Below are 14,369 nucleotides of genomic sequence, written 5' to 3'. Positions count from 1 at the left end.
ATGAGCAAGTGCACACTCAAAATAAAAAATGGAAGAAAAATAACACCACCACAGAATACCAAGGATTATAAGAATATTATGAAAAATTATATGCCAACATATTGGACAACCTAGAAGAAATGGACAAATTACTAGAAACATGTAACCTCCCAAAACTGCATCAGGAAGAAATAGAAAATTTGAACAGATTGAAATTGAATCACTAATTGAAAAACTCTCAAACAGAAGTCCAGGAGCAACCACATGGCTTCACAGGTGAATTCCACCAAACACTTAAAGAAGAGTTAATACAGGGGCATCTGGGTGGCTCAGTTGGTTGAGCATCCGACTTCAGCTCAGGTCATGATCTTGCGGTTTGTGGGTTTGAGCCCACATTGGGCTCTGTGCTGACAGCTCAGAGACTGGAGCCTGCTTTGGATTCTGTGTCTCCCTGTCTCTGCTCCTCTCCTACTTGTGTGCGTTTGCTCGTGCTCACTCTCTCTCTCTCTCAAAAATAAATAAACACTAAAAAAAAAGAGAAGAGTTAATACCTATTCTTCTCTGTTATTACAAAAAAAAATTGAAGAGGAAAAAAAAATTCCAAACTTATTCTTGGAGGCCAGTATCACCCTAATACCAAACCCAGATAAAGACACAAGAAAACTACAGGTCACTATCTCTGATGAACATAGAAACAAAAATCCTTAACCAAGTATTAGCAAACCAACTCCAACAATACATTAAAAACAACCATTCACCAAGATCAAGTGGGATTTATTCCTGGGATGCAAGGTGGTTCAATATTTGCAAATCAATGTGATACTTCACATTAACAAGGATAAAAGCCATAGGATCACTTCAATAGATGCAGAAAAAGCATTTGACTAAGTGCAACAACCATTCATGAAAAAACCCCTCAACAAAGTAGGTTTAGACAGAATAATGAAGGCCATATATGAAAAACCCACAGCTAACCTCATCAAAAACTTAGAGTTTTTCCCAACTAAGATTGGGAACAAGACAAGGATGTCCAATCTTACCACTTTTATTCAACATAACACTGGAAGTCCTAGCCACCACAATCAGGTAAGAAATAAAAGGCATCTGCATCCCTTGGGTGGCTCAGTTAGGGGTCTGACTTCAGCTCAGGTCATGATCTTGCAGTGAATTCGAGCCCCACGTTGGGCTGTGTGCTGCCCTTGTGGATGGAGTCGGCTTGGGATTCTCTCTGTCTCCCCTTCTCTCCGTGCTGACAGAGCAGAACCTGGAGCCTGCTTCAGATTCAGGGTCTCCCTCTCTCTCTGCCCCTCCCCTGCTCATGCTAGATCTCTCTCTCTCTCCCTCTTTCTCTTGCTCTCTCAAAATAAACATAAAAAATAAAAAAATAAAAGGCATCCAAATTGGTAAAGAAGTAGTATAACTCTATTTGCAGATGACATGACAGTATATATAGAAAACCCTAAAGAATCCACCAAAAAAAAGTACTGGAACTGATAAATGAATTCAGTAAAGTTGCAGGATACAAAAATCAATACACAGAAATGCACTATATTTCTATACACTAATAATAAAGTAGCAGAAAGAGAAATTAAGACAACAGTACCATTTATAATTACATCAAAAATAAAATACCTAGGAATAAACTTAACCAGAGAGGCGACTTGTACTCTGAAAACTATAAAACACTGATGAAAGAAACTGAAGAGGACACAAATGGAAAGATATTTCATGCTCATGGATTGGAAGTATATTGTGAAGATGTCCGTACTCCTCAAATCAATCTACAGATTTAATGTAATCCCTGTCAAAATACCAACAGCATTTTTCACAGAACTAGAACAAATAATTCTAAGATTTGTGTGGAACCATAAAGAGAGCCAAAGCAATCTTGAGGAAGAAGAACAAAACTGGAGCGATCACAATCCCAGATTTCAAGATATACTGTAAGGGCACTTGGGTAGCTCAATTGGTTAAGCATCCAACCTCATCTCAGGTCATGATGTTGTGTTACATGGGTTCGAGCCCTGCATCAGGCTCTGTGCTGACAGCTCAGAGTCTGAAGCCTGCTTCAGATTCAGTGTCTTCCTCTCTCTCTCTCTGCCCCTACCTGACTTGTACTCTCTGTCTCTTCAAAGTAAATAATCATTTAAAAAAAAAAAAAAGGAAAGAAAGAAAGAAAGAAAAAGATATACTGCAAAGCTTAGTAATCAAAACAGTATGGTACTGGCACAAAAACAGATACATAGATCAGTGGAACAGAATAGAGAGCCCAGAAATAAACCCATGATTATATGGTCAATGAATCTATGACAAAGGAGGCAGGAATATGCAATGAGGAAAAAGACAGGCTCTTCAACAAATAGTGTTGGGAAAACTGGACAGCTACATGCAAAAGAATGAAACACAACCACTTTTTTACACCACACATAAAAATAAACTAAAAATGGATTGAAGACCTAAATGTGAGACCTGAAGCCATAAAAATCCTAGAAGAGCACAAGTAGTAATTGCTCTGACATTGGCAGTAATAACTTTTTCTAGATATGTCATCTGAAGCAAGGGAAACAAAACTATTGGGACTACATCAAAATAAAAAGCTTTTGCATAGCAGAGGAAACAACAAAACAAAGACAACCTACTGAATGGGAGAAGATATTTGCAAATGAAATCTATAATGGTTTAGTATTTAAAATATTCAAAAACATATGCAACCCAACACCAAAAAAAGCAAATAAGCCAATTAAAAATGGGCAGAAGACAACAGACATTTCTCCAAAGAAGACATCCAGATAGCCAACAGACATGTCAAAAGATGCTCATCATCACTAATCATCAGAGAAGTGCAAATGTAAACCACAGTGAGAAATCACCTCACACCTGTCAGGATAGTTGAAATAAAAAACCAAGAAACAACAGTGTTGGTGAGGATGTGGAGAAAAAGATACTCTTCTGCATTGTTGGTGGGAATGCACTGGGTTAAGCACTGTTGAAGACAGTAGGGAAGTTCCTGAAAAAATTAAAAATAGAAATACCATATAATGTAGTAATTCCACTACTATTTACCCAAAATATACAAAAACACTAATTAGAAAAGATAGATGCACCCCGATGTTTACTTGTAATACTCAAGATATGGAAACAACCCAAGTGTTTAGATGAATGAATAAAGATGTGGTGTGTGTATATGTATGTATACATACATACACAACAGATTACTCAGCCATAAAAAAGAGTGAAAACCTGCTATTTGCAACAACATGGATGGATCTAGAAAGTATAATGCTAAGTGAAAGAAGTCAGACAAAGACAAATACCATATGATTTCACTCACGTGGAATTTAAGAAACACAACAAATGAAAAAAGAAAAAAAGAGGCAAAAGACAGAATCTTAAATACAGATTACAAACTGATGGTTACAGAGGGGAAGTTATGGAAGGATGGGTGAAATAGGTGAAGGGAATTAAAAGTACATTTACCATGATGAGCACTGAGTAACATACAGAATTGTTGAATCACTATGTTGTACACCTGAAACATTGTATGTTAATTATGCTGAAATTAAGCAATAATATTTTTTTTAAAAAACCTAAAATAACCCTTGGGGCTCCTGGGTGGCTCAGTCAGTTAAGCATCTGACTTCAGCTCAGGTCATGATCTCACAGTTCGTGGGTTCGAGCCCTGCTGTGCTGACAGCTCAGAGCCTTGAGCCTGCTTCAGATTCAGAGCTCCCTCTCTCTCTGCCCTGCCCCTACTCACACTCTGTCTCTCTCGGTCTGTCTCTCTCAAAAATAAACATTAAGAAAAAAATTTTTTTAAAAATTATAAAACAACCCCCCCCAAAAAATACAAAAAATACATCCTGGAATTGATAGCTGTGTAGTTGGGAAAACAAGCAAGAAGATGATAGAGGCAAATAGTGTCCTAAAAAACTTCAAGTTTACAGGGAAGGTAAAACTGGAAGAAAATGGAGTTTGAAGCAAACAACATTTACCCAGAAGTGCCCCCCTAGATTCTAAAAATTCAGGAAGAACTTGAGAGAAGATAGTAACATATTTTTCTTCCATAACAGACATATCATTCTTACGAGTAGGCAACAGACTAAGCAAAAATTTAAGGGTCCCAATGCTTTACTGGCTTATGGGAAAGATCATCACTTGAAAATGCACTTTAACTCAGCACTCCAAAAGTGCCTTGAACGGTCACATTCATCAGTAGCACATCATGATAATCCTCTTCCTCTTAGGAGCCCAAACTACTTAGTTTATGGAATAAAGCAGCCACATGCTAAAAACAATGAGAAGATGATTTGTCTTGAAGTTAGATACTGTAGTAAAAACACACTCTCCCAGTGTGCCTGCATGGCTCAGTTGGATAAATGTCCAACTCTTGGTTTCAGCTCGGGTCATGATCTCATTGTGAGTTCAAGCCCTGCGTCAGGCTCTGCACCATTAGTGCAGAGCCTGCTTTGGATTCTCTCTCCCAAAATAAACAAACTTAAAACAACAACAACAACACTCTCCCAAAGTGGAATGCCTCATAACTCAGCAATGTCAGTGATGCTCACCTTTAGGATATTGTTTCTTACTACAGATAATTAACACGTGTGTCTAATCCTTAATTTACTCAAAAACCCTGACAGGTCCTAGATTAAATTATCATTTGAGCAATGGCTCCATGACTCCACCCTCCTAAAATGCTGTGAAAAGTGAAAGAAAGGGCTGGAAGAAAGGAAGGCCATCAACCAAAATCAAGGGAATTTTCTAGTACATAGAAAACAACTATCACACACATTCACTAACCTATACAATTAACCAAGACAAGAGTGAGAAATATTAGGAAAGAAACATTAGCTAGAACTATTGAGTGTTCATAATAGCCGGATTTAGAATCTAATTCAATTTCTTACTGTTTCTCCACATTCCATCCTACCCCAAATCTCTGACCTCTGTCCTGTGAGGTCTTCTCTTCCAGGCAGGCTCTCTCCATGCACTGAACACACCCCAGATGAGGAAAAGTCTCATTTAATAGTGTCCACAGAAATCTTAAAATTGAGTCCTGTTACTTTCACTGTTAGGTCAGGTCTGGGTCATTCTCCTGAACTTAAAATAGGGTCACATAGGGAGGAGTCAATCTCACCAGAACCACAAGGTCTAAGAACAAAGCAGGGGTAGTTTCCCCTAAGAAAACTGAGGGTGTTAGGGGAAATGGGGAAGACAAAATACCCTCTCTAGATTCTATTCGCAATAGCCATGGAACGCAAAGTGTTGGAAGACACCTAAGAACACAGAACCTATTTGAAGGAAATCCTAAGAGACCAAAAAAAATGAAGCAAGAGTTTATGTTCTTAGAAGGAAAGACAAAATGTTGTAAAGATACTTATTTCCAAATTAATCTATAATCCATTCCCATTCTAATAAAAATCCTAAAGCAGTGTCTGAATGGATTCTTTATAAAGGGTTTTTCAGAACTCACTTTAAACAATTCACAAAAATTGCCAAGCATATTTTTAATGTTTATTTTTGAGGGGGGTGCAGCAGAGAGAGAGACAGAGAGAGACAGAGACAGAGACAGGATCTGAAGTGGGCTGTGTGCTGACGCCTGGGACAGAACAGCGAGGCAGAGCCAAATGTTCTGAAGACAAAGGGTTCATAAGACTAGTCACAAGAGCAGGTCCAGTTTTAGTAATAGCCAGGAAGGCCTGGAGGGATACCATACTATTTTTTGAAACCATGTATTTAGTATTTTCGTTAGGTTGTGTAAATACCATCTCAAGCAAATGCCAAATGGAAGAACAAGGAACACCAAGGCTGTTCCCTATTCCAGCCACACTATCAGTGGCCATGACGATGCCAGTCAGCCAGTGTTACCCAGATTACTGTTATCCACATCAATTTGTACAACGTTCCAGACAGTTTTGGTTGCTAGAATCAGTGCACTGACTGAAACCAGCAAAGGCTGGACAACAAAGTTCTTCCAAAATAATTGCAAATACCACCCTTTTGGACATTAGTGCCTGTAGTTTTTCTCCTTGGGCATGCCAGTTTCTTAGTTCTAGTACTGCAGAAATGGGATTCAGGCCAGCAGCTTCAGTTAGTGTAGATGGAATGACTTCCATTACAGCTGCATTAGAACACAGGATTCCATACCACTCAATGTTCATGGATATTCTGTTAACCATAGTGCCAACTCTGTTTCTGGAGTACCACCTCTCATAAAAGCTCTCGCCTCACTGAACAGCAAATAACACATAGGGCATCATGAATGGAGCACTCAGCTTCTTCAGTCACCATTTTTTAGAACCATGCACAATTAGAACTTTTTCCCAGTGATCTTGAACAGTTTTATCCCCTCAGCCAGCTCAGCAAAATCTACCATGTTACCGGTGAATTGGTCAATATGAGCAACTGGCTTGGATCCAGTTGTCTAACAGATGACGTCAGTGTCTTCTCTTCCAATATCCCTAGCCACCATGATCGTCCTTTGTTCAGGAAATGTAATGCAAGATCACAGAGAGCATCTCTTAAGAATAGACTTCTATAGGAGAACGTTACAACTGGTTTTAAAAATTTGCTTCACTGAATTTAGAATACAGGCTCTCTCTTCTTAGCCCTGGGCCCATCTGGGCATATCAGAAACTACTATGTGATTATCTTTATCTGTTTTGGGAGCAGATAAGGAAAACTGAATAAGCCCAATCTTAGCCTTTTCAACTCTGGTTAGCTCATCTTTTGGGTGAGAACCAGCCCTTTCACCAACTTGCAGTCATCATTTGTCCCACCCAGTTTCTTTATATATTTAAGCTATGTATAGTTTATATATAAACTATACATACATAACTATACATATAGCATATCTATACATACATAAAAACATTTATTTAAACTAAAACAAAACTGATCACCCATTCCCTGTCCCTGGTAACTACCAACCTGGTATTAATGATGTTGGTTTTTTTTTTTTTTTCAATTTTTCAGTTTTTTTTATTATACCTATAAGAGATCATCAGTATTTGTCTTTCTTCATCAGACTATATTTTACTTGGCACAATGCCCTCAAGGTTTAACTACTTTGGTATCTGTAAGATCTACACCAGTAGCAGTGGCTGAGTCAGTCATTCACTTCCTTCACTGCATTTCCACTTACTGGACAAAGCAGACTTAAACACAGAAAACCTTTGAGATCAATGAAGTGGCTGCAATATTTAAGTTTCTCTGTCACCTAGTTCCATGGGTCAAGACGTGTTAAGATTTCAATATACCCTCCTTTTCCAATTCCTTCTGGAATGCCTTGGAAAGGATGGTTGGGTGAATCCTTTTCTGAAAAAGCTTGATACTCAAGTCTAAGAAAACCAGCAGTGATGACCACCAGTGTGGTGCCACCTCATGCTTCTTTATCTTGAGCCTCAGACAGCTTCCTCAGCCTTCTGGCTGCCGGATACAACACTTACATTTGTGTCAGAATGGTGGTGCCATCAGTCGTAATGGTCAAATCACCTTTCCCATCTTTAATCATTTTATCCTTTTGGTCCCAGGCTTGTTCTGATAGCATCAGCAACAACTTTCGCCATGGAGAAGTTCAAGTAGATTTGGGTTAGCTTGCTGTGGTCCTCATAGGTGCTTTTCTTGGGGCTGCTAGCAGCCCTGGTAAGCACTGGCTCCAGAGTACCCCTGTTTGGATATGGCAAGCTTAGCGGGTCTGGGTGGGCTCAGAAAGGACAGATGGATGTGGATTCCGGCTCGCTACAGAATAATGGTGAGCCCTGTGAACCACTAAAGTGGATTAGAACAGGTCACTCCAAAATATAAAACTTTGGCATATTATTTTGAACTGAAGGCAACCGAGAAATAGCACATACAGGAAGGGCTCTCTGCCCTCCACTTTTCTGCCTATAAGTATGGCATAAATTTTCTGTGAGAAAGGTACCCTTTTTGTAAAGATTTTTTGAAGTAATCTCTATCCCTAATGTGGGGCTCAAATGCAAAACCCTGAGATCAAGAGTTGCACGTTCTACTGACTGAGCCAGCCAGGTGCCCTGAGAAACGTGCCCTCTTATACCAGGAAGGGGAGAAAACTCATCATTGGAGAAGGTAATCCACACCAAGAACCATCTGTGTGAACTTGACTAAAATAACCCTTATCTTCCACTGGTTTTCCCCCATCTATTTCCTAGTCACTTTCCCCAGAATATACCACCTCTAGAAGTCCAACCCCTTTCCTTTGCCTACTTGTTTCACAACTTATCACTCTTTGTTAAAATGGTAAGTCCTGAATCTACACACTTCTTTGAAGTTTTCACTTTTCTATAAAGTGTCCTGTAAAAACAGCAAATAAGATCCATATATTTTTCACTTGTTAATCAGTCTTGTGTCTGCTAAATTCACAGTCCTCAGCTGGAGAACCTAAGAGGGTAAAGTTTTCCTCTCCATCACCTTGCAGGTGGTGGATTAACTGCAGAGTAGAAGGTGGAAGACAAGAACTTCTTATGAGCTTGTGCATTGATTCAACATTTAAAATACAGAATTATATGTATATTTTAAAAGACAGTAAAAGAAAATTTTCATCCATTCAAGTTACTCCTAAGAATAATGTCTTATTGAATTCCAAAGAAAACAAACATTTTTAAAAAGATATATAAATTTATTAAAAATCTAAAGATAGTTAACAATTTATTGAAGTCAGAAAAATATATAAAATCTAGAAAGGTAGAATTAGTAATTAGGTTTCAAAGGATTTAGAGAGAATTCCTTATAAAAGTTTTAAATATTACATTCCTTGTCAAACTGGGACTTGGAGGGCTTTTGGTATTTCACCCCTGACAGACTGCCTTGATGAATCAGTCAGCAGAAGCACATGAAATTGTGGACACATATTCACTCTTATCCAAATGTAGCAAAAAGCACCATGTTCCCTACTAAATAAAATTTGTAGTTTCTTCTGCAATTCTTTAGAGCAATGAGCCTTGAGAATCCATTTCCCCCAAAGAAGAGCCATTTGTACCTTTGTCCTAATACCTCTGATACTTGCCAGGAGTTAAAACTCTGAGTCATCACCACAGGACTCCTCAGATAAATGCAGGTGAAAATGTCTCAGAGCATGGTTTACTCTGTTCTATTCTCTCACATCTCAAATTCAGTTGGCTGGTCACAGTTAGGCAGGTAGAAATGGGCTAAAAATGTTAGAACTCACGATAATCTTCTCCAGAAGTAGATTAAGATCATTACTGTAAAGCATGACAGAAAAGCCTGGACCAGCAGTCTTCTCCAAGAAGATGGCAGCATGGGTGAGAAGAAGAGACAAAAGCCATCCTACAAGGGGGAGGGAGAAGGGGAATTAGATGGCTTCATAATGCCCCACATCTGAACTCAATAAAACACACTGGAGCTTCGGATTCAATAGTAAGATAACTCCCGAATTTAACAAGTAGAAAAAAGTAAATACTGACCAGGAGGCAACTTGTACTTAGGAACTTTTGAGTTAGGATTTGTAAAAAATAGTCCAACATAGAACAAAGAAGGAAATAGGAGACACTTAACTATGTCACAGAACGAATACTCCTCTTTTGACTTGTTTTCAAAAGCTAAGAGGATACCAATCTCCCTTCCCACCAAATAATCTAATGAAAAATGGGTGGAGGACCTGAACAGACATTTCTCCAAAGACATCCAGATGGCCAACAGACAGGAAAAGATGCTCAACACCACTAATCATTAGGGAAAATGCAAATCAAAATCATGAGAGGTCACTTCACCACAGTCAGAGTGTCTAGTATCAAAAACATAAAATAACAAAAGTTGCTGAGGGTGTATAGAAAAGAGAACTGTTGGTGGGAATGTAAATTGGTGCAGCACTATAGAAAACAGTGTGGCAGTTCCTCCAAAAATTCCAAAATTGAAATGTCATAGGACCCTGAAGTTCCACTTCTGGGTATTTACCTGAAGAAAAAAACCCATTAATTCAAAAAGAGATATGCACCCCTATGTTCATTACAGCAGTATTTACAATAGCCAAACTACAGAAGGACTCCAGTGTCCATCGACAAATGAATGGATAAAGGCAATGTGGTATGTATACAAAATGGAATATTACTTAGCCATAAGAAAGAATGAGATCTTGCCATTCGCATCAACATAGATAGGCCTAGAGGGCATTATGCTAGGTGAAATAAGTCAGAGAAAAGACAAAAAACATCATTTCATTTATACGTGCAATCTAAAGAACAAAAGAACTCAACAAACACAGAAATAGACTTATAAACACAGAACACAAAGTGGTGGTTGTGAGAGGGGAGCAGGGTGGGGAAATAGGCAAAATAGGTCAAGGGGATTAATAGTTATAAAATTAAACAAAACAGGAACGAAAGGTAGAGCACAGAGAATACAGTCAATATTTAATAGCTTTGTATGGTGACAGACTTATGTTGAGAATTCCATAATGTAATTGCTGAATCACACTGTCATATACCTTTAAACTAATATAATATTGTATGTCAACTATACTTCAATTTTTTAAAAAAGTGCTTGCTTTGGCAACACTTATATTAAAACTGGAAGATTAGCACGGCCTCTGGGCAAGGATGACACGTAAATTCATGAAGCATTCCGTATTTTAATCACTATAGTATACATCTGAGTTAATGTGCATCTAACACCGTATGTTAATTACACTGGAATTTTAAATGAAAAAGATAAAAATAAAAAAAATTCAAAGAATAAAAAACCTAAGAGGAAGGTAGACTATCACGCTCTTTCCTGAGCAAAGGGCAGATGCCACTTGGGAAACTGGCAAATCACTAGGTTGAAAACTATCACCTAAGACAATAAAGCAAGCAGCTCCATTCAGAGAAAGAGAGAGGAAAGGAATGGAAATCCAGATAGTGGCATTTTAACTGTAGGGGAGAGGTGTGGGCATGTCCCTTTTACACAGTTGGGGGAATAGGAGCTTCTTGATGTTAAAGGATTATTCCTTAGTCAATGTTATTTAGCCAAAATGAAAATAATGACCTCCTCCCAGTTTCCTCTTGAAGTGCAGAGGGTCCTCAGGGGCCAAATGCCTTAAGACAAATGGCTCAGGTGGGCTTCTTAGGGATCATAGGCTTGGATGGTTGAAGACCAGCACACACACCAGTAAGAATGCAGGAACTAACACCTCAAGTTGTTCATCTAAGGTCAAGGTTCTGATTCAGATACTACCTCTCCTCCACAGATAGAATCCAATTCACCACCACAGGTGATGCCAACTGCCAACAGGAGGCTAAATTTCCTGCAGGGTCTTCCTTAACTCTCCGGATTTTTGAGCGCCCGCACGCGTGCGTGTACACATGCGCGTACACACACACACACACACACACACACACACACACACAGAGTGGGGGGAGGGGCAAAGAGAGAGGGAAAGAGAGGATCTGAAGGGGCTATGTACAGACAGCAGAAAGACTGATGCCAGGCCCGAACTCACTTGATGCAAGGCCCAAACTCACTAGCCGTGAGATCATTACCTGAGGAGAAGTCAGCCTCTTAACAGACTGAGCAACCCAGGCGCTCCTCTTGGATTTTGTTTTAATTGTTGGTTTTAATAGTTTGGTTATATTTATTCTGTAACCTGGGTCACTGCAGTCCTTGATTCAACTTCAGTAGAAAGAGAGGAGAGGAACAGTTTAGCTCAGAAATCGAGAGGCATGCTACCCTCTTACTGAAGGGTGGTGGGCTTTCCTTGATCATGAAATCGATTTAGGAGCTGCAAGGCAATGTCCTGCCCCTCTAGCTCACACCACAAATCAATGACCTACAGCTGAAAGCCAGAGCACCTGGTTATCATCCAATTAAGGGCTGGGTGCAGTGGATTAGAGTTAAGGAATCCAGAGACAATACCACCATTGGGTGCCTGCATACACTTCAACACCCCTGGCCTCCGCTCCTCCCGAGAGGTGTTGGGAGCTCAGCCACGGGATGCTTTTTCATTCTTAACGTTTTAGGCTGGTGCTCTCCAACCTGCAGCGCTGTGGGGCCTGTCTCTCCAAAGGTTTAATAGGCAGAGGAGAAAGAATCCACCTGGCCCAGGGTCACTCCACTGTTGACTCTATCAGTTTGGGGATCTCTATATGAGCAAAGCATCCAGACCCAACGCGGGCGCATCCTAAAACCCCTAGGACCCTGCAAGGGTAAGGCCCAAGTGTGCAAACCAGCTTGTGCACCGCTGCTTCATAATGAGCTAATAAGACAGCCGGCTAGCAAGGGCGGTTTCTACCCATCTGTCATCACCAAGAGAGGAGAAAGCCGGACTTTACACAAAATGTCCTCGTCGTGCTGAAAGGAACGTCCCATCAGGCTGACGCCGTGCGGTCCCTCCCGGTGCTGGCCACGTGGGCGCGTCCCTGGCCGCCTGCCCGGTCCCCACACCCCAGGTACCCCCCCCTCCCCCCCGCCTCACCCAGCCGTCGTGAGCCTCCAGCCAGGCCCGATGCCGTCCGGTGAGCCGATTGCAGAGCAAAGCCACCAGGTGCTGGCAGTCCTGGCCAACGTTGGTCTCCCACTCCAGCTCCTGTTGCTGGCCCGGCGTCAGGTTCAAGTAGGTCCCCGGCGGCGGTCTCTCCAGCAGCGTCCCCGCGAAGGTCAAGAGCGCTACCACATGGCCCCAACTGAGGGTTTGGGGGTTGGAGAGTAAATCCCGCTCCAACCGCGCCACCAGTTCCACGCGGTTTCCGCGGTAGCCGCGGTAAGCCGACAAGAAACGCTGGTGGCGCTGCCGTATCTGGGCGGCCAGGTAGCGCAGCACCGCGGCCTCGGGCGTGGACGGCGTCCGCGCGGGGCTGCCGGGCTCCCGGGCGCAGTACTCCAGGTAGTCAGTCAGTAGCTGCGCCGTGCGCTCCCTCAACGCGTCAGCCATGACCTAACCCCTGCCGGGGGCCCGACCCGACGCTGTTTTCTAGGCCTGGCTGCGCCTCCGCCCAGGGAGGGGCCGGCACGCCCCTCCGGGATTCCGCCGGGCAGTTGTTTTTCTAGGTCTGGAGAGGAGGCTTTGATGGGAATCCCGTGTGCACCTGTTCTGGTCCCAAAGGCCAGGCCCAGTGGTGTGCACGCGTTCGCAGAGCGATCAGAAACAGAGTGAGACTTCTTTGGGCTTACTGTTTAGCTCTGGGCCTGGGGACTAAGAACCCGGAGGGGACAGTCTGGGAAGTTGGGCTAGATTTTTGCCTCCTCATTTTAAGAAGAAATTGACGAAGGCTACACATAGCGCTCCACTGACGACTCCCTTGCAAGGATTATCAGCATCTCCCGATTGGACAGAAGCATCCAGGTGTATGTTGGAGATACCCTTCTTTGGATCTGGCATATGCGGCAGGAAAAAGGATAAGTCTCCTGCAGGCTGCTGGAGTGCCAATGCTGGCTGTATTTGTTCATTCAGAGCCTGTTAGCACAGGAGATGTAATGGAGAACAAAGCACGTGGTCCCTGTTCTCAAGAACCCTAGTGATGAAACAAAGAAAGAAGCCATCACAGTAGGGTTTAATTATCACTATAGTGGGATTGGTTCAGTACTCAGCTCCAGGATAGTGGCTGCTTCTGGTACCTACCGTTCTTATATTGCATAGAATTGTCTTTACTTTTTATTGGTCAATTTCTCATTATTCCGATCCCATATTTTAGTTAATACTTCTTATATTAACCTTTCTCTGTTCATGATACTGTATGGCTTCTTTCTCCTGATTGGACCCAGACTGATCCAGAATTGGTATCCTCATTGAAAATTCTGGGGGTTCAGTGGTCTGGAGGATGTTGAAATATCCCATTCAGGGTGAAAGATGAGTTTCCTGCATCTTGTATCACTTACAAGAAAAAAGAGGTACGACACCTGGTAGGTCCTTTTGGATTTTGGAGGCAACATACACCACATATGAGTGTGAATTCAACCCATCTATACAGCCTAGTGGATTGGGGAGGACAAGAGAAGGTTCTGTAGCATATGCAGGCTATAGTACAAGCTGGTCTACCACGTGGGTCTTATGATCCAATAGATCCCATGATACTTAATGTGTCAAATAGGGATGCTGTATGTAGCCTCCAGCAAACACCAATAGGAGAATTACAGCACAGACCTCTAGGTTTTCAAAGCAAATCTATGTCCTCTTCTGCAGGTAGCTACTCTTTCAAGAAGCAGGTTCTGGCTTGCTACTGGACCTTGGTAGAAGTTGAATGGCTAACCACAGTACTGACCATGTAACTTGAGCTCTCATGTGAATGTTGTCTGACCTACCTAGACATACATTGGACATACACAGCAGCAATCTGTCATCATGTGTAAATATATATATGCCTGAACTCGGGGGGGGGGTCCATAAAGTACAAGTAAATTGCATGAGCAGGTGGCTCAGAGTCCTACAACACCAACTCCTG

General features: G+C 41.6%; 1 protein-coding gene and 2 pseudogenes across 1 annotated transcript; 1 reads left to right on the top strand and 2 right to left on the bottom strand.

The window, feature by feature from the left end:
- Nucleotides 1-5,833: 5,833 nt before the first annotated feature.
- On the bottom strand, nt 5,834-7,482 carry LOC132669652 (T-complex protein 1 subunit delta pseudogene; annotated as a pseudogene).
- Nucleotides 7,483-9,122: 1,640 nt separating this feature from the next.
- Nucleotides 9,123-13,212, bottom strand: BCL2L10 (BCL2 like 10). Its single transcript, XM_060617368.2, has 2 exons — nt 12,407-13,212; nt 9,123-9,285 (listed from the first exon to the last, which is right to left on the bottom strand). Exons 1-2 carry the CDS (start codon nt 12,860-12,862, stop codon nt 9,163-9,165), a joined length of 579 nt encoding a protein of 192 aa, XP_060473351.1. The 5' UTR covers nt 12,863-13,212; the 3' UTR covers nt 9,123-9,162.
- Nucleotides 10,494-10,588, top strand: LOC132670524 (U6 spliceosomal RNA; annotated as a pseudogene).
- Nucleotides 13,213-14,369: the final 1,157 nt, after the last annotated feature.

Source organism: Panthera onca, chromosome B3 (genome assembly GCF_046562875.1).
Source record: "Panthera onca isolate mPanOnc1 chromosome B3, mPanOnc1 haplotype 2, whole genome shotgun sequence".
Taxonomy (NCBI): domain Eukaryota; kingdom Metazoa; phylum Chordata; class Mammalia; order Carnivora; family Felidae; genus Panthera; species Panthera onca.
Note: the sequence above shows the minus strand (reverse complement) of the source record. Positions and strands in the feature narration are given on the sequence as shown.